The 20,959-nt window shown below is 39.4% G+C and overlaps 1 protein-coding gene across 6 annotated transcripts; it reads right to left on the minus strand.

Moving 5' to 3' along the window:
* Positions 1–194: 194 nt before the first annotated feature.
* Positions 195–19,801, minus strand: scly (selenocysteine lyase). Of its 6 annotated transcripts, none has more exons than XM_047374066.1 (13): positions 19,719–19,768; positions 16,523–16,620; positions 3,901–4,010; positions 3,683–3,783; positions 3,381–3,558; positions 3,154–3,281; positions 2,856–3,011; positions 2,655–2,761; positions 2,493–2,529; positions 2,292–2,375; positions 831–930; positions 588–663; positions 195–492 (listed from the first exon to the last, which is right to left on the minus strand). In XM_047374066.1, the coding sequence occupies exons 2-13, from the start codon at positions 16,612–16,614 to the stop codon at positions 339–341; spliced, it is 1,323 nt and encodes a 440-aa protein (XP_047230022.1). In that variant the 5' UTR covers positions 16,615–16,620; positions 19,719–19,768; the 3' UTR covers positions 195–338. The 6 variants fall into 6 exon arrangements, with proteins under 6 accessions (XP_047230022.1, XP_047230021.1, XP_047230020.1 ...); XM_047374065.1 differs by lacking the exon at positions 19,719–19,768 and adding an exon at positions 17,388–17,516; XM_047374064.1 differs by lacking the exon at positions 19,719–19,768 and adding an exon at positions 17,388–17,464 and having other exon boundaries at positions 16,523–16,615.
* Between the last annotated feature and the right edge of the window lie 1,158 nt (positions 19,802–20,959).

Below are 20,959 nucleotides of genomic sequence, written 5' to 3' on the forward strand. Positions count from 1 at the left end.
CCACAGAGTTAGGATAATTAACAGGTGACACATTTGGAATGATATAATCTCCATTAAACATCCCACAGTCTGTAGCTTTAAGGGAAAGGGCATTTACATATGCTGCTGAGTCCTATCAGCTAATAAGCAGCTCATATGGCACAATGGAAGCTGAGTACATTTATTTTTCCATAACATCACCCATGGAGTCAAGCCAAGTTCTCCCACTTTATTATTTATGTTAAATATCTCATAATCTTACAGGATCAATTAGTGTAACAACACAGATGGTGTGTGTGTCCTATTGCACGTCTTCATTTGACCCATGCAAAAACTCTATTTAGTGCAAATAAAAGGCATCAGTTCATATTTTCCAGGAGCTGCACCGTTTCCCTGAGATCCTCCACAACTGCGTCCACGTCTTCTTTGGTCGTCTCTCTGCCGACGCTCAGCCTCAAAGCATTAGCCGCCACCTCAGTGGGGACACCAGAGCTCAGGAGGATGTGGGAAGGCCTGGCAGACATGTACAGTGTAGCACGTGGAAGTTACTGCACAGAACACAGCGTGTAGGCAGAAGGAAAATGGGTAAAAAGCAGGGACTCTTCTACCTGTTTCCACTGGCAGAGTGGCAGGCGGCTCCGACGCTTGCCAGCAGCCTCCTGCAGTTTGACAATACCCTCCAGCCTAAAACAGGACAGAGATGAATCATTCAGAGGCTTGGCCGTTTACAAAAAGCTCTGAGCAGGTCGTGAACTGGCTCTGAACAGTCATCAGCGAAGGGTTAGAGGACACTGTTTGGACTAGCAAGACGAAAACAGACAGGGACACAGGAGCAGGAGCTGCCAAATCACCTTGTAACACTGGACCCAGGATGGACACATTACATGTGTTAGGGAGGATATCAGAGCCGGGATAACGACTGTTGAAGCGGATCTTGTCTCTGAAGACATCCTGAGACGGAAATAGCAGATCGCATTTTAAGTTCATGAAACAAGAAGTTCCATTTTAATATTACATTTATTACTGGGTAAACTGTAAAATCTGCTTATATTTACAGTGACTTTTCTTTTACTGGAGACAAAATGAAACCCAAACATTCCATGTTTTTCTATCTTCAACCTCATGTTTTTGTCATCATGCACTGATTCTTGCAGAAATGTGGTGCAATGATACTCTTCTGATTGAGGGCAGCAATGAACCACTTAGTCCTTCACTACAAGAGGACAGATCAGGACCGCATGCATACCGGTCCAGTGCTGGCATCTACGTACATGGTCTGGCAGCTAAGAGGATGAAATGTCATTCATGTTGATTTTTCTGAAAAATTCCGAATATGTTGCTCTGAAATCTGTACTGTACTTTTCTACACTGTTATCTGTTTGTTTTTGGTATAAACACTATGTTGTGCTGAAAAAGACACTCTACTGTGTAGACTCTGTGACTGAGAGAAGAAGACTAAAAGGAAAAACAAAATGTGTCCGATTGAAAGAGAAGTTCCAAGATATGTCGAGACACGCCTGCTATCATTCAGGCTGAAACAGAACAAAAGATCAAGACTTTCAGCCTATAACAGGAAGGCTGGAAGTTTTACAGCAAAGTTGCAGTAAAAGTAGTTTGAACTAAATATTTGCCTTTTTTTTTTAAATAGTAAAACCCTGTTTTACAGTGAATAATTTCTCACACAGCAGCTGCCTCTGTTCCTAATATAAATTAATGTATGAACATGGCAGGCATGCTTGATCAAATTATGTTCAATGATGATCTGCTATTTTCCTATATTATACAATTATTAAAAAGAAACCTAATCAGCCAAAGTCTCTATCAGCAGGTCCAAGCATTACAAATATTAGAGATCGTAAAACGACATCTATGAAATCTCGCCAGGCGTTTCCTCCAGTAGAACATGTGGAACATTGAATGGTCTGACCACAACACCTTCTGGTCCATTCCAGATCCTCTGATCCCAGAGAAGGAAGTTCAGGACTTCCTATAGACAATGACTTTTTGTGTGTGATTTGGGAATGCAGCTCTGCGCTGTAATACCTGACAAAGACTAAAACTACTGAAGAATAATAGTTCGTAGTGTAATGGCCTAATGGAGTCACTTGTTTAAAATATAAAATTTCTATTCAAAATTTTTCCCCAAATAGCCCTTGCTTAACAATACTGGTATCTGTTGCAATGTGCAGAAAGAGATGAATCTGAGGTGACAAAACAGGAAAGAATTTGGGTTTATTTCATCGGCAGAAAAATATAAGTCAAGGTAAATGTGAATCCGGCTAAGCCGTCTTTATTAGGGGAAGCACACTCACTTGAAGTCGTTCTTCCAGATACATTTGAATATTTAGCATATGACTCTGATAATGTGAGAGATTAGCGGTCACCAGTTCAGCAGCCTAATACAAACAGAAGCATAAAGACCCTTTTACAAACATAGTGTCAGAGCTGATTTACAGAAGCAATGCATTAAACTTTAGTAACCCGTCTTGTAGAAAGCATGGTTGTAAACATACCTTTCCCAGACCAGCGATCATCGGTGTGTTCTCCGTGCTGTAGCATTGAGGAAACAGGAATTGTATTGTACTTAGATCTTAAGAAATCTCATTTTGACTGTTGTTTACTAGATGACCTCTAGTTTAGAGATGGCTTGCTGGGTAACACATCATGCAGCATACCCTGGTCTGAAATTCCTCTCCTGTCCTCCTCCAAACAGCATCGGATACAGAGGTGTCTTTGTTCCAGGCCCATTCACATACAAAGCACCGACCCGAGGGGCATAGAACTGAAATATTAATATAAACAAATAATAAATCTTAGAAAGAGTTTAGGCTAATTGTTAAGAAATCTTTTAATATGCTGCAAAGCCTGTTTCTGACCTTGTGTCCAACTATGGTAAGGTAATCTACTCCCAGTTCCTGGACATCCACTGGGATTTTGCCCAGCGCCTGGGCAGCATCAGTGTGAAGCAGGATCCTAAGTTGCTCCTGCTGCTTGTTAAGTGATTTTATTCTTTGGCAAATCTCTTGGATTGGCTGAAAAGAGGAATGTTATTTAACATACAGGAATCAGTTTTATGGCATTCGAAAAATTGAGTCCGACTATTTTTGCAACTGGAAAATGGTTTTCAGACTAAGAAAGAACAGGCCAAGCGGCTTTCAAGCCTTTTTCTTTTACCATAATGACTCCTGTCTCATTGTTGGCCAGCATGACAGAGATGAGACAAGTGTTGGGACGCACTGCAGCAATAACATCCTCCACATCTACACGACCAGTCACCTTAGAAACGGGCACACATGTTACATCTACGATGGAAATAACAGGAAGCACATTTATCTCAGTGGTTGAAAGACAGAATCTACAAAGAAATGAAAAACATCCCAGTAAAAATATGATCTCCCCACCTGCCTTTCCAACCGTCTGCAGGTGCTTGGCTGCGAGTGTGATCGAGTCATGCTCCACGTTGGAGGTGATGATGTGCGGCAGGCCAGCGCAGCCATTTTTGTGTCCTTCACTGTGCTCTGCAGTGCTGCAGTTTTCCTTGAAGTGCTCCACGGCAGTGTGCAGCACCAGGTTGTTGGCCTACAAGATGATTCATTTGCTCTGAACAAGGACTGACAGCAGGAAACTATTGTTCTGAACTAAGGTTTGTCAAGAATTATGATTTGCATTGGAAGCTTTTTTAAACCAGCAAAATAGTCTTTACCTCTGTTCCACCTGAAGTGAAAATAATGTCCTCAGCTTTACCTCCAACCATTCTAGCCACGTTCTGCCTAGACTGATTGATGATAGCTTTGGCCATGGCACCTAGAAAACACCATTGCCAACTGTCTATAGTAAAAATGCTCACAAAGATCAACACTTTTTTCTAGTTATCAATGAGATAAAGCTTCTGCTTTGATTTGAAAGGAAGGTATTCCTCACCTGCTATATAGTTACTACTAGGGTTTCCCCAAGCTTCATGGAGAGCATCAGAAACAACCTGAATCACCTCTGGCTCCATGGGGGTAGTCGCATTATAATCCATGTAGATCCTGTATTGTATAAAGAACTGTTATACAGTGCCCTGCAAAAGTATTGAAAAACCCTTGAACTTTTTCACACTTTGTCACCTTACCACCACAAACTTCAATGTATTTGATTGGGTTTCAGGCAACAGATGAACACAAAACAGTGCATAATTGTGAAGTAAAGGAAAATAATTTTCCATGGTTTTCCAATTTTGATTTACAAATTTGAAAAGTGTGGCAATAATCTCTTCCACCTCAAAACAAACCATTACATGTTGTATTCAGCGCCCTTTACTCTTTAATCATAATTAAAAGAGCAACCGTTTTCTTTCAGAAGTCACCTAAATAGGAAATGGCGACCATTGACTTGTAATTCTGAGAAGGCATCAGTGAAAGAACATAAATGAACAACCAGCTATACAAAATACTGCTTGGATTTACAGCTCAGGTGGTGGAATCTGTTAAGATAACTGTGGAAAACCCAAATTTGTGCTAATATCAGATGAAACAAAGTGTAACTTTAATGTAAAATATGTAAAATACTGTGTCTGGCAGAAAACCAACAGCACATATCACCTAGAACACACCCCCCCAAGTGTGAAAAATAGTGGTGGCGTTGTCTTGCTGTGGGGATGTCTGGAAACTTTTGAAATGATCTGAAAAGAATTTAATATTGATATTCACAGAGACTCTCCATCTAGGCGGACTGAGCTTGCACTATTTTGCTACAAAGAAAAAGCAGAATTTTAGTCTCTAGATGTGCAAAGCTGGTGGAGACCCACTCCAAAAGGTTTGCAGCTGTAATCGGCTCTACTAGTTTTGATTCAAGGGGCTGAATACAAATGCAGTGTCAGATTTGTATTTGGAAAAAGTTTGAAAAACCATGTGTTCTTTTTGTCCCACTTCGCATTGTTAGGAATAACCTTTATTAATATGACTCATAGCTGTTTTTCCCATTTATACTATAGTGAAATAAAATATAAGTTCTAACGTTTCCCTTTTGTTAGAATAGGATAAGAATGCTCATAGACATACAGTTCAAAGATAAATGGCCCAAGGTTTGTCATAAATGACCTGAAGATGGGGCACTGGGTTTGATGGTGGAGCAGCTGGTATAACTGGTTTGATTAGAAAGCTACAGCACACTTAGATTAAGGATGGACACCCGCTACTATACAATCTACCAGATAGACACCACAATGGTGACACATAGTCTACTGATAATCACTGAGGGAGGAAACATCCATTGCATTGGAGAACCAGATATAAAACTACATGTGACCTTCTATTGAGGCTCTTCATCATCCTCTAACAAACGGTCCGAGACGGGAGCCTCAGCGCTGATCTCTGTAATCATTCCTCTGCCTTAACTTAGATTAAAAAGAGCTAAAAGTTAGAAACTGGTTGAGATTCGTTCCTTTAAGAGTCTTTAGATAGAAGTGGTGACTGTTTCCGGGGTCCATGGCGTCTGACCGCCAACAGGGTGCGGTAACTTTGGACAAAATGGTGTTTCCGCCCGCGCCCCGGAAGCGGAAACCACTTTTGGATAGCATAGGGTTGCCATGGAAGGACAACACACCACAGCTGTGGCCGCAACAGGTAAGGAGATACCTATTAAAAATCTCCAGTGTTTTTCCTGTAAAAACATTCTGGCTGTGTTGTTAGTTCTGAGTGAGCTGTTTTTGTAATTCTTGGAGGCAGAGAAATGGTTCAGAATAATTGTTGCGTACGTATTAATAAGTGATTAGACGTGTTAATAAGCGGTGCGATTTTAATGGTGACAGCCTGGGAATGAAGGTACAATCTTCTAAAAGACAGCTAAAATCTAAGGGTGTAGGTTTTGAGTTCCTTTATTGTATGCAAGGGAAGATCGGTTTCCCTCGCACACAACATAAAAGCTACCTCCCTGAATGAGGCACCATACTTGGCTAAGGTTTGAACAGGTCCTGAGTTCCGCTTAACGGAATTCGAAAGCGCCGCCAAGGGGGAAGTATTGGGTTTCGATAGCTCCCTGGACTTCTTAAAAGCCCTTAAAGCTGCTTACTTTCTTGTGAGTAAAACACGCAGAGATAAATGCGCATCCTCGGTTTAGGTTTCCATGGTTCCTGTTTGCTCTCATAAAGAGCACGAAAGCCACTAAAGAGAGGGAGTCTTGAGTTTCGATATCTCTCTAATTTTTCCATAAGAAAAATTTAAAAGCCGCTGGCTCCTTTATGAATGAACAGCTGTATAAAGATAAAAATGTAAAATCAACTGGCCAGTGGGAGTCTGGATGTATGTGAGTCGGAAGTGAGTTGACGGAAGTGATGGGGGACATATTTCACTGACGGACAGCTACATGCTAAGCTAACATGCTGAGCCAGAGTGTGTGAACGTGTGTGTAAAGTGAGAGAATGACTGAGAGAATCACTAGAAAATGAGCTCCGTGCTCTGTAGGAGCAATGCTTGGACACAGGGAGGAGAAATATATTAGCAAGTTTCAACCACAAACACGCTTTAACAAGTTAAAACAACAATTGGACTCTTAACAGCTGGTGCAAATACATGCAGGTTGTGGGAATGTTTTGGAAATTCATGGAGATTTTATAGGGAAATCATTTTCTCCCACTCTACAGCAGCCGTGGCACTGCGATTCATAAACAACAGGCGAAGAAAATAGTTTTATAACTCAGTGTGCGCCTCCCCCGCTTTCTGTTAAAACTCACAAAACAAACCTAGTCTACTCAAGCATGGTGTCAGACTAGATTGAAAATTAAAGAACAGAGAGAACAGCAAGAGCAGCCTTTAACTAACATAGCCATAATGCTGAGGCCAGTTGAAAAGCACATGCAGAAAATTTATTTTATAGGGAAATAATTCCATATTTGACCCAGATTGTGTGCATTTTTGATTTTTCTTCTTTTGAGAGAAGTTAAATTCTCTCCTCAGCTCTGTGAAATGACTGTAGCATTAAACTTGACACAGACATGCAGCTGCCTGAAAACAAAGATAAAACTTCTGCAAACAGCAGAAGCTTGTCTCTGCTGAGAGCTCTGATAAAGATTTTAACTCTACCCTGCATGTGGCAAACTCAAGGCCCGCCAGAAGTTTATGGGATTCTCTAGAAGTAGAACCTTAGATATCATAACATTTTTTCTCTCAACAGGGGGAAGTAGGAAAACAGCAGAAGTCTCTGTGCTGGTTCAAAGCAACAGGTCCCATTTCTCAAAAATCTTAAATTGAAGGATCTGATGATCAGTGCCAAACTTCTGTTTCAAAAAGGTTTCCAGAATTTTTCCAAATCATATAACGATAGCAACAGTTCTACCTGAATTGGAGATACTGATAAAAAATAAGAAAGCTCATAGGCCTGTCTTCAATTTTTCACAATTCTTTTACAAACAGGGTAATCCAAGTTTTATGTGGCCAATGTCTGTCCATTTTGTCTGTCTGTTTTTGTGAAATGAATGTCTGTTTCATGTTATGTAAAAATGAGGGTATATGTTGCAGGGTACATTTAATTTAAATTGTTTTCTGATATGAAACGAATTGGAATTTTGAGTTTTTAGGTCTGGGGGAGCAGTCCTGGCCATGGATCGCCTGCTTGAAAGGTAAAAACATTTTAAACTGTCTGACGCTATGATCCTCAGCAGTACCATAATAATATTAGGTCAGTTCTTTATGATAACACGAAAGGAAGCGCCAGAAAGGGACAATATCTCCCCTCAAAACATGATTTTAATAGATGGTTTGACTTTTTCCAGTCAGAATGATCAAATTAGACTCAAAATTAACACAAGATGAAATGCACCTTAAAAGAAGTACTGGACTGGACTAAATGGAAAAAAACTTTAGCTAAATGAAACAAACTTTAGTTACTTGAAATAAATACAAAGTGTGATTAAAAAGGAAACTGTACAGTGTGTTTATAAAACTGTGCAAGACAAACTAAGATTATAAGACATAATGTGTCCTTCATTTTTGTGTTCATCAAATTCATTAAGCCTTCTAAATTGATAAGTTTTTCCACAAGACTCATTTACAGTTAAATGTAATTGAACAAGATTTTTTTTTAAATGGTATCTATGGTTCAGATTTAATACTTACATTCACAATTAAATAAATACAATACTCTGACCCTTTTTCATGCCTACACTACACATAAGAGACCAATCGAGGTATGGAAAGAGATTAAAATAAGCACTAGAACTAATGAAATTAGCACTTCGCATTATTAGTATAATAACAACTAATACAAACTAGTGACCCCACTCTTAAATATAATAAGGACTTACTGCATTAGAAAATATAGATAGATCTAAATAAAGCTAGATTAGAATAGAACATTCATAGCCGTTATAATCTTGCTGATGAATACCACAAACATTGTTATGGAACCAGATGATTACGAGGGAGCAGCTTTATCAGGGCCAAACAGAGACATTTGTAGAGCAGACCCAATGTCCTTCGACCTGATTTTGACTTTATTTAACCCTATCATGGCACATATTATGTATGGAAAGAAATAAAAAGTATAATTGGCAGCACTGACACCTGATTATTTCAAGGGTAACCCCTTGAGATGTACCATCTCATTTTTGACAGGGTCCTTGCAGAACAGAAGATGTTCTGTAAAACGAATCAAAGAAATATGAATAAATCACACAGGAATACCCACAACATTCTTAAGAAGACACACGCACACAAACACACACTCTCACAACCACATAGTCACACACAACCAAAATCACAACCACCAGCATAGCAACTGCATGACACACATCACAAGACACAAAATAAAACAACATACATACAGAGTTCATGCGAACATCTCTGTGAGGATTAAGTCCAGAATAAATGAACTTTTATTCTTACTGAAAGCAAGAGGTTTTAAAATAAAGTAAATATGAATAAGAGTGATGCAGTAAGTAAGTAGGTGAGGCAAAGTATTCAAGCTGATGAAGTTTTAAACGGAAATGCAAAATGTCTGATTTCTCCTAATTCTTGGTGTAAAACACATAAAGATAACTGATTAGTTTTTCTCAGGCCATATAGTGAATTAAATTGGATTAAATATTTCTAAATATGCAGTATTTTAAAGTTTGAGAGGATGAAGATTAGTTTCTGTGGCATGGCCATAAATAACATCAGCGTGTTCTAGGATTGGTGGCACCAGTTGTGGAAAACTCTTTTACAAGCTGGAAGGAAAAAACATTTTCAGAACGATAATGTGACAAATTTAAGGCAACAGGCTTTAAAACAATATTAAATTTAGGATTTTAACTCGACCAGTTAGACTCAGATTTTATCTGACAAAGGATGATTTGTTGAAAACTTTACAACAATTAATTGCAGTGATTAAACCTGGAAAAACTTTCACTCATTTAAGACTTACAGCAGGAGGAAAAATGCTGTTAACTTTATATAATTTGAACAGAATAAATCTAGCATTGCCTTCTGACAAGATTAAAATTAATGTCATATATTAAAACATGGTTTTCACCAAAAGTGGTAGTTGCATTAAATGATACAGTTGATTTAACTGATGGAATTAAAAACAATAAAATCCCTGGCGGATTATACATACTGATTTATGTCAAGTGACATTTATTTATATAGCGCTTTTCAGCAACAAGGCACTCAGGACACTGTGCATAAGGAGGGCCATTGCAGTGATGCAAAATCAAATAACAGAGGTAAGAACAGAATGATGGATAAGAAAATGAAAGGAAAGTTGGACTGAAAACTTAACTAATAATGTTTAGATGTCACAATCATTATTTATGCATAAATAGGTTTATTGAGGTAGGCAGAAGTACGAATTAATTTTTCAACTTTCACTACTGGATGCTGCAAAAAGGGTGACAAGAGGCCAAGTATCCATAGTTTTTGTGTCAGACCACCAGGTGCTACAAAGGTAGGCTATACTTTCCTTTTTCTGAACGAAATGATTCTGTTTATAACTAATATATTTGCTTTTTATCTTCTTTTACTCCTTAATAAGCTGTTACACAGCAAGACTGCAATGTTGTTTATTTTTGTCTTCTTTGTATATAATAATAATAGAAATAACAATGTACAAATATGATTATGTGTTGTGAAATGAAGATGGCGAAAGAAAGAAAAATGCTGATTTCACTACCCAAGTTTGTGATTTCCTGTTTGTGTTAATTTGTTGTACTGGGATGACTTTATGATCAAATTATTTTCAGGCATTGTCGGCCATAATACTCATGATTTCTCTGGGATGGTTGATGAAGAGTTGTCCCACTATATTGCCTGATGATGTGAGCGATAACCCTAAACATATAATTTTCTCCTAGGTGAAGAAGACCTGAAAAGGTGGCTGGGACCAGCCTGACAAATGGGTCCATTGACACATTATTACTTAGAACATGAGATCTCTGGGGTTCAGGAACAATAGGAATCCAAAGATTGTGTTTGAGGGTTGAAAACGTGTGGTTGAGAAGAGTGTGACAGGAATGAATGAAGGCCCAAGGTATGAATGATGAATGATGTGGGCCACATGAGTGAAAGGTTCATAGATTAAATGGTATGTTTTAGTTTCTGTGAGCTCATTATTTGTTTTGGGTTTCGATTAATAGTTGTGTTCAGACAACTAATGAACGTTTTAGAGAGCATCTAGTTTTGTTTTTCATTAGTTTTTCTCTAATGTTGGTGTTCCCTATATGTGTTCAGACAACTAATGAACGTTTTAGAGAGCATCTAGTTTTGTTTTTCATTAGTTTTTCTCTAATGTTGGTGTTCCCTATATGTGTTCAGACAACTAATGAACGTTTTAGAGAGCATCTAGTTTTGTTTTTCATTAGTTTTTCTCTAATGTTGGTGTTCCCTATATGTGTTCAGATGCTCGCAAGTTGAAACAATTTTCTGGGTTTTAGTTTCAGAGGTAAAAACTTACATTTCTTATGAATTTTCTTGAGGTGAAATTGGATCTAAATTCTCTTTGGGGTGGGAACAGAACCAAATAGAACCTGTCATTCTACCACAGGGTTCTGGTTGAATAATTTGATGGTAAAAGATTTGGCAGCAAACTTCCTTAAGAGGGGAGGCTGAAGCCGGCATGTGTTGTGTGTCTTAAGTGTTTGTCTAAATTTCTGTTTTAATGTTTGTCTCAAATGTTTGTCTGACTAACCTTTAGACTTCAGAGAAAATAAAAGGAAATAATAACTATAGGATGGAAAAAATGGAAATGAATTTATTGGGAAAAAAATGACTGGTTATAGTGATCAAATGTTTAACAGGAATGAATAACTAAATAATGGTATGATTAAGGTTGTACAGAATATGCAAATTACTTGTATCTAGTATTGGGGGTAGAGGTTACGGGGATGGACCCTAAAGGTCTAATTTAGGTAGATATAATCAAATTATTAACGCGCTTGAAAAGTAGGTTGTTCAATACACTGGACACCTTCATGGTAAATGATTTAAATACTTTGTTCTGGGGATGATTTCAAAAATTATTATGGAAAATAACAGTTTGAACAAATCTAACTTTGGCTACTAGTTAACGGACAATAAATTAGTAAGTAACTGGGTTACAATATGAATATGATTTTTGGTTAAAGGTGAGAAGATGACTCTATTATATTATCTACATATAACATTTTCATGAAAACAGGTATTGGAGCATTTCCTGTTCCCAACAAGCCCTAAAGGAAACTGTTATTGATTTTTATGGATTCTGACAACAAAGTGAAAGGATGTAGAGATGTGATTGATACTTTCACCAGGTCGGCTGAGAGAGCTAATCACACAATCAAAGAAACGATTGACTAAAGTAATACAAAATGAAGTGGCTGGATGCGCTGCCCTTGGTGATGTTTTCCATCAGATCATCACCCACTGAGCTCATGGGTTTAACTCCCCATCAGCTGCTGGCAGGAAGAACCATACCCTGACCTTTCACCTCCTCTCTTCAGTCGGGGTGTGAACCCAGTCTGGATTCAGAGAGAGAGCAACTGACATATTCAAAGATTTTAATCTGCTGTGAAGTTTTGTCTCATAACACAGGAGGCTCCAACCAAAGAACCAACAGGAGAAACAAACTCTGGATGAGGGCAAAACTAAGGTCAGCTGATCATATAGCAGGAAGGTAGAGATGTCCTCCGAAGGAAACCTCAGAGAAATCAGAAAGCACCTGAGAAAGAACATACGAATAGGTTCGATTGGATATCTTTTGACTTAACATTTCATTTCCAGCTAACACATCAAAAATGTGCTTGTGGAATTAAATTAATTTATTCCAGTAACCATAACGTCAAACGGTAAGATTAACTCATCTTTTTGCTATCAACTAACAAAATACAATTATGTGGAATCTGTTTGATAAATGTTTGAGTGGGCTGGGTTACTTCAACAGAGGGAACGTGATAAAGAAATAAATAATAAAAATTATATTTGTTGGGTTAAAGCTTGAAGGAGTATGTCCTGGTAAATTTGAAATAAGGTCACAAAATCAAAAATCATAGAGGGGAGAAGGATTTCTAAAGTAAAACTGTGTGAATAATGTAAAAACATGTTTACTTCTGTGAATGTGGGAAATGGTAGAATAATTTGCATGAAGGGTTAAAGGAGTGTTCAACTATTTAATCAATTTGAATAACTTTATGAATAGAAATGATAACTTCTTATGTGCTTCTGAGTTATTTATTTATAGATGATGTTGTTTGCAACTTAGATTGTAAATTAACTTGATACAAGGCCTTGAACTTTTACTTGCTGCTGAACAGAACTGATTTATGAGGAATAATTGCTTTAATAATTATTAATAATTGCTATTGACTGGACAGGAAAGATGTGCCCTGGTTACCCTCTCCCTCCAGGATGCCCTGACATCAATTGGTCTACTTCGTCACGGGGAACCTTTCAGAAAATGTGTTTTTGAATTTGATGTCTGCTAGAATACAAACTGCTTCCTGTTAGAACCGATTCTAATCTTTTAAATGACTTCAAGGTAAAACAGGAGCAACAGCTGAAGGCTGTGTAAACGGGATGTTGAAATTATTTCTTGTCAAATTAGAATAGCTTTGGATATGATCCTAGCAAAAGAAGACGGTTTTGTGGTGTTTTTGGAGAGGCTTGTTCTTTTATTCCCAACAATTGCAGCACCTGATGGATCTCTAACGAAGGCCCTAAAAGGATTGTAATCACTATCCATTGAATTAAAATCACACTCAGGAATCGATGAACAATTCAAACATGTTTGAGGTGTGATTTAGAAAATGGGGAAACCTACTGGTGAGTATATTCACGTCATTGACTGTTGTGCTGATCGCAGGTTGTGTTTGCTGTTGTGCAACGTGCATTCAAGCTCTCATCCTCAGGTGTATTGATGGTGCGATTGGTACCAGTGATACCAGAGGTTTGAGATTACCAGAATATCAAATACAGGTCCTTCTCAAAATATTAGCATATTGTGATAAAGTTCATTATTTTCCATAATGTCATGATGAAAATGTAACATTCATATATTTTAGATTCATTGCACACTAACTGAAATATTTCACGTCTTTTATTGTCTTAATACGGATGATTTTGGCATACAGCTCATGAAAACCCAAAATTCCTATCTCACAAAATTAGCATATCATTAAAATGGTCTCTAAATGAGCTATGAACCTAATCATCTGAATCAACGAGTTAACTCTAAACACCTGCAAACGATTCCTGAGGCCTTTAAAACTCCCAGCCTGGTTCATCACTCAAAACCCCAATCATGGGTAAGACTGCCGACCTGACTGCTGTCCAGAAGGCCACTATTGACACCCTCAAGCTAGAGGGTAACACACAGAAAGACATTTCTGTACGAATAGGCTGTTCCCAGAGTGCTGTATCAAGGCACCTCAGTGGGAAGTCTGTGGGAAGGAAAAAGTGTGGCAGAAAACGCTGCACAACGAGAAGAGGTGACCGGACCCTGAGGAAGATTGTGGAGAAGGGCCGATTCCAGACCTTGGGGGACCTGCGGAAGCAGTGGACTGAGTCTGGAGTAGAAACATCCAGAGCCACCGTGCACAGGCGTGTGCAGGAAATGGGCTACAGGTGCCGCATTCCCCAGGTCAAGCCACTTTTGAACCAGAAACAGCGGCAGAAGCGCCTGACCTGGGCTACAGAGAAACAGCACTGGACTGTTGCTCAGTGGTCCAAAGTACTTTTTTCAGATGAAAGCAAATTCTGCATGTCATTCGGAAATCAAGGTGCCAGAGTCTGGAGGAAGACTGGAGAGAAGGAAATGCCAAAATGCCAGAAGTCCAGTGTCAAGTACCCACAGTCAGTGATGGTCTGGGGTGCCGTGTCAGCTGCTGGTGTTGGTCCACTGTGTTTTATCAAGGGCAGGGTCAATGCAGCTAGCTATCAGGAGATTTTGGAGCATTTCATGCTTCCATCTGCTGAAAAGCTTTATGGAGATGAAGATTTCATTTTTCAGCACGACCTGGCACCTGCTCACAGTGCCAAAACCACTGGTAAATGGTTTACTGACCATGGTATCACTGTGCTCAATTGGCCTGCCAACTCTCCTGACCTGAACCCCATAGAGAATCTGTGGGATATTGTGAAGAGAACGTTGAGAGACTCAAGACCCAACACTCTGGATGAGCTAAAGGCCGCTATCGAAGCATCCTGGGCCTCCATAAGACCTCAGCAGTGCCACAGGCTGATTGCCTCCATGCCACGCCGCATTGAAGCAGTAATTTCTGCAAAAGGATTCCTGACCAAGTATTGAGTGCATAACTGTACATGATTATTTGAAGGTTGATGTTTTTTGTATTAAAAACACTTTTCTTTTATTGGTCGGATGAAATATGCTAATTTTGTGAGATAGGAATTTTGGGTTTTCATGAGCTGTATGCCAAAATCATCCGTATTAAGACAATAAAAGACCTGAAATATTTCAGTTAGTGTGCAATGAATCTAAAATATATGAATGTTAAATTTTCATCATGACATTATGGAAAATAATGAACTTTATCACAATATGCTAATATTTTGAGAAGGACCTGTAGATGTGGTGCCAGAGCACACACTGATGTTGTCCACTGAATATTTAAGCACAAGTGATGATGTGGATCTCATGGAACCAAACCAAAGTGTTGGAGAAATTATGATACTGTGCTAAGAGGAGGAGGACCAGACAACTGCAATAGATAATTGAACAGGGTTTACGATTCAGGGTCTACAGTATACTGATACACATTGTGCTGCTCATTCCCGCTGTGCTTCTAGGTTATTATTTTTGTTGTTTTAAATTTTTCAACAGGGCATTATTTTCTATTTGCGATGTTTTAATCATTTAAATTTCAGACACACATCAGCATGGGTCTGTTCTACGGGAAACAGAGGGGGTGCAGACACCGAGGAATGCAGGCAGTTACCAGAGAGATGGCACTCCGTTTTGGGGGGGCGGAGTTACACGACGGCCGGAAGGAACTGCCTCCCATATTCTAGCTTAGGTCCATATGCACTAGACACATTGATTGATGTGAGGTGGGTTTTTCCCACCTCAACTGGGGGATTGTTATGGATGTATGATTCTGTAGCCTTTTCTAATCATCTCTTTGCTGCCTTAATTAAATATCTCTGCCCTTGTTGCTCATCTGCCGCACCGCTCACTGCTACACCTTACACAACATAACTGTTGATTTCACATAAGATGCAACACATAGTCAAAGATAAACTGACAGCTGGAAGGAGAGTCCCTGGTCATATATAGGTTTAACACACATACAGGGTTGAATGATTGTTGAATGATTGTTTCGGGGGGTGGGTACCCAGTTGCAGGTGGTCCACTACCCAGTGCCTAGGGGGTTAACTGATCTAAATTAGTGAGGTGCCTTTAAATGACACCTCAACAGGGGGGTTGTTAGGAATAACCTTTATTAATATGATTCATAGCTGTTTTTCCCATTTATACTATAGTGAAATAAAATATAAGTTCTAACGTTTCCCTTTTGTTAGAATAGGATAAGAATGCTCATAGACATATAGTACAAGGATAAATGGCCCAAGGTTTGTCATAAATGACCTGAAGATGGGGCACTGGGTTTGATGGTGGAGCAGCTGGTATAACTGGTTTAATTAGAAAGCTACAGCACACTTAGATTAAGGATGGACACCCGCTACTATACAATCTACCAGATAGACACCACAATGGTGACACATAGTCTACTGATAATCACTGAGGGAGGAAACATCCATTGCATTGGAGAACCAGATATAAAACTACATGTGACCTTCTATTGAGGCTCTTCATCATCCTCTAACAAACAGTCCGAGACGGGAACCTCAGCACTGATCTCTGTAATCATTCCTCTGCCTTAACTTAGATGAAAAAGAGCTAAAAGTTAGAAACTGGTTGAGATTCGTTCCTTTAAGAGTCTTTAGATAGAAGTGGTGACTGTTTCCGGGGTCCATGGCGTCTGACCGCCAACAGGGTGCGGTAACTTTGGACAGCACTAATGCACTGCCTTGTTTTACCTGGGAATGTAGCAGTACGAAAACACATCATCAGGAAAACACAACTAAAGTATCCTCACCTTTCTACATTCATGTCTGCAAAGTGATGAAGGTTGTGATCGGTGTGGGTGTGACCCACTATCAGAGTTAGGTCAGCTGATTTCTCGGCCATACTGCACTAGAGCAAAACAGAGAGCGACACATGAGCCTAAAGCAATTACTGAGAAAGCAACACATGGAAAACATCCCGTGGGTCTGTTCCTGGGAAGCATCAAAGCGCATCTGTTTCAGAACTTAGAGTAAGCTAGTCTTTAGCTAACTACGATAACTATATCAGTATTAGTCGTGACTAAGCGTGGAATTACAAACCAAGTGCTTTCTTCAGCGGTGCCTTTTACCTGTAAAAACAGGCTAGATTAGCATTGTCCATAAGTTCTGACCCAGACACACACGCTTTCTGCTCACATATTTACGGCTCATTCAGTACACAGTGGTTCCAACAAAACTTTTTTAACATGTCTCAAAAAGTTCCTTTCAGCTAAAGTCTGTAAATTATCTGATAAGCTAACGCACTGAAAGCAACTTTAGCTAGCTAGTTTTAGCTAACTTTTTTTGGCTGAGTTCACTACTAAGCATCCGACTGCGAACTGTCAAACGGAGACAGATAGGGATATTTACAACTGAAACAGTAGTCTGAGAGTCATGACTTCGTGTCTGACCTAGCAAAATGTCCTGAAGATATCCCGTATAGATTTACTGTCGTCTTTATGAATCATTAGCCAGCTAGCCGGTTAGTGGGACTAGCTGTGCTGCTCCTCAAAGCTGCCTCATCTAAAAGCTAGAATCCCAATGAAATAGTAGCATAGCTGTTGTTTGCCGTGCAGGTCATGTGATTGCCACGTAAATTAATTTGTGTAATTATTTTAGAACTCCTAAATCTATTACCTGTGTGCGGGCTGATTTGAAGGTCTGGAGAAATTAGACTGGAAGATAACAGGCCACGTCATCCGATTTGAATGACGTGTTGGATGAAGAAAATTATATCAGCGAAAAACTGGCTGCCACACATGGCATGCTTAGCTTAGGGCAGACTAATCACAAATAAACAAATTATATATAAAAAAAAAACTATTGGAGAATTCCCATGTATTTGTTGTGCAAAAAATAAATAAATAAAAAGAGCAGGAAACATGGCGCCAATAAGATAGCTGTCACTTGAATGAAAACACGTAACAACATATGTATATCACATTTCTGTAAATATATAGTAAATGTTTGATTATTATATTTCATTTTGTGAAAGACCAACAAAGTGGTATAAAATTGTGAAGTGCCTTCAGAAGTGTCCTGATGATTGCCAATGACTAAATAGAGTCCCCCTGTGTGTCATCTAATCTCAGTACAAATACAGCTGCTCTGTGACGGCCTCAGAGGTTGATTAAGAGAATATCGGGGAGCAAACAGCACCATGAAGTCTAAGGTAAACACCAGACAGGTTAGGGATAAGGTGGTGGAGAAGTTTAAAGCAGGCTTATAAAAAGATTTCCCAAGCTTTGAACATCTCACGGAGCTCTGCTCAATCCATCATCCGGAAATGAAAAGAGTATGGCACCACTGCAAACCTACCAAGACAAGGCTGTCCACCTGAACTTACAGGCCGAACAAGGAGAGCACTGATCAGAGACCCATGGTGACTCTGGATGAACTGCAGAGATCCACAGCTCAGATGGGGGAATCTGTCCACAGGACAACTATTAGTTGTCAGACGGGACCAAATTTGAACTTTCTTGCCAAAATGCAAAACACTGCACATCACTCTGAACACACCATCCCCACTGTCAAATATGGTGGTGGCAGCATCATGCTCTGGGGGTGCTTCTCTTCAGCAGGGACAGGGAAGGTGATCAGAGTTGATGGGAAGATGGATGGAGTCAAATACAGGGCAGTCTTGGAAGAAAACCTGCTGAAGTCTGTGAAAGGACTTGAGATCGGGGAGGAGGTTCACCTTCCAGCAGGATAATGACCCTAACATAAAGCCAGGGTTACAATGGAATGATTTAAAACAAACATTCATGTGCTAGAATGGCCCAGTCAAAGTCCAGACCTAAACCCAACCGAGAATCTGTGGCAAGATCTGAAAACATCTGTTCTTAACGCTCTACATCTAATCTGACTGAGCTTGAGCTGTTTTGCAAAGAAGAATAGGCAAAAAATTCAGTCACTAGATGTGAAAAGCTGGTAGAGACATACCCTAAAAGACCTGCAGCTGTAATTGCAGCAAAATGTGGTTCTACAAAGTATTGAATAAGGGGGCTGAATACTTTTGCACACCACCCTTTTCAGTTTTTTATTTAAAAAAGAAAAAAATCATGTATAATTTTCATTGCACTTCATAATTGTATACCACTTTGTGTTGGTCTTTCACATAAAATTCCAATAAAATATATTTATGTTTGTGGTTGTAATGTGACAATATGTGGAAAAGTTTGAGGGATATGAATACTTTTACAAGCCACTGTAACAGTGCAAATTTGCTGTTTCCTCAAGAATAATTCAACACACAGCCATTAATGTCTGAACAGGTGGCAACAAAAGTGAGTTGTTTCTAGCAGTCTTTGGGGGAGGGGCAGGTTACACTCTGTCCATCACAGGGCAACACAGACACAGGACAAACAACCATGCCTGCACACACTCATACCAGAGGCCAGATTGCAGTCACATAACCTAACATGCATATTTTTGGACTGTGGGAGGAAGAGGGAACCATAGATAACCTAAACATGCAAACTCAGTACAGAAAGTCCCTAGGCTGGAATTCAAACCCAGGACCCTTTGCTACAAAGCAACAGTGCTGTCTGTCACTTGATCACTCTGTTGTTGAGGATGATGGACGTTTGTTGTACTTTTAATTCAATGAGGTAAATTATGCAATAGAGGAATATACAATGCCCTCCCTTTTTTTTTTTCTTTAGAGCTAATCGACACTAACTCTATAAGTCAACCAAATCCACAATGCGTTTTGTCCAGAGCATTGTTCCCAGACGACTGCTTGAAAAAAAGAAGCACTTCACCATAGGCATTGATTATGTAGCTGCATGTCCTGTGTAGTAGGACAAGTGGACACTGGTATTCTGATGCATTACATGGCTCCAATCCGCAGATAAGAGCTTGGCAGCAGCATCTTTTTGAACACAGTCTGCAGCTTTATTCAAAGGTTGAACGAAGCAAGTAGCAAATAAGCTCCTCAGGTACAAGTAAGGAACAGCTCAGACTTACTTGAGTTTTACTGCAGGAAATGTAGCAAACATGAACTAAATCAGGGAATGTGATCGGAGGAACCAGCAAAGGACAAAGAAACAAAACCAACTAATATACTGAGGGGGAACAAAGGCAGGTAATCAAAGGAACTAAGAACAGGTGAGACAAGGAGACAGGAAAGCAGAGGGAGCAGGTGAACCTAGTAGACCTAAATGAGGAAAAGGACTAATGACAAGATAGTGAGCCGACCCTAAAAAGAAACTATAAACCAATACTGAAAGAACAAACTGTGAATGAGGCAGAGGACGCGAGGACAAGAATAAAAGTAAACAACAAAAGCTAACCTATAAAGGAGGGACTGGAGAATTAAGATAAAGAGAACCAGACTGGGAGGACTAGGAAACAAAGACCGAATACAGTATAATTGAAAGGTAACAGAAAAAGAAACTAATAAGCAGAAGAGTGCAAGGGGGAAGAAACAAATACCTAACCACAAATAAACACACAGAGATACCAGATGGGGAACTAAACTAAAGAACCCAAGGAAAACAGAGCACAATAATAATCATAATAATAATAATAATGGTAACAATGACAACAAAGAGAAAACCATACTAAGTCATAAGAAAAACAACAAGAACTAAAGGAGCTATGAATGAGGGAGGAGAAACACAACCAAACACTCAAAATAACACAAAGCCACCACAGAGTCCAAAAGGTGACACATCCTGACAGATTTTCTCCTACCAAATAACTCAATATGCCAAAAAAAAGCTAGAAGAGTTACAGCAAGGCTGCGTTTTTATCACGTTTCCATATTCTCCCTCAGCACTAAGTGGCTTCATAAAATGTCTCTCTTCTTGATGTGAGAAATTAAAATTTGTGCTATAAAGTAGAACATTGTACGTCATCATTTCAACCTGGAAAGACTCACATAATGGAGAAACAACAAGAAGACGGTTAAAGAGTTTATTAATGAAAGATTATTTCTTTGCCGCTTGGACCCCTGTGGAAGACATTAACGCTGAGGATGAAGTGGGTTTGAAATAACATTTTAGGATTATGATTAGGTACGTCTTCCCCCCGAGATCCGATCCTGGTGGTGGCGTAGGCCTCGGTATGGAAGGAGTTGGGAGCCTATGGTGGAGAAGGTGTGGAGGAGGGTCAAAGCTCAGCAGGAGAGCGGTGTCTTCCATGCAGAAGGTCTTTAAAAGTGATGCCCTGGGAGATGATTGGCCGAGGAGCAGTGCGGACCTGCC

The sequence above is a fragment of the Girardinichthys multiradiatus genome, chromosome 9 (genome assembly GCF_021462225.1).
Source record: "Girardinichthys multiradiatus isolate DD_20200921_A chromosome 9, DD_fGirMul_XY1, whole genome shotgun sequence".
Classification (NCBI taxonomy): domain Eukaryota; kingdom Metazoa; phylum Chordata; class Actinopteri; order Cyprinodontiformes; family Goodeidae; genus Girardinichthys; species Girardinichthys multiradiatus.

Coding starts and splice junctions, on each gene's coding strand:
- scly (XM_047374064.1), bottom strand. CDS start 17,449: ATGACGTGGCCTGTTATCTTCCAGTCTAATTTCTCCAGACCTTCAAAT. Junction 16,616..17,387: donor TCAAATCAGCCCGCACACAG/GTAATAGATTTA, acceptor GCTCTAGTGCAG/TATGGCCGAGAAATCAGCTG. Junction 664..830: donor CCTGGGTCCAGTGTTACAAG/GTGATTTGGCAG, acceptor GTCCTGTTTTAG/GCTGGAGGGTATTGTCAAAC.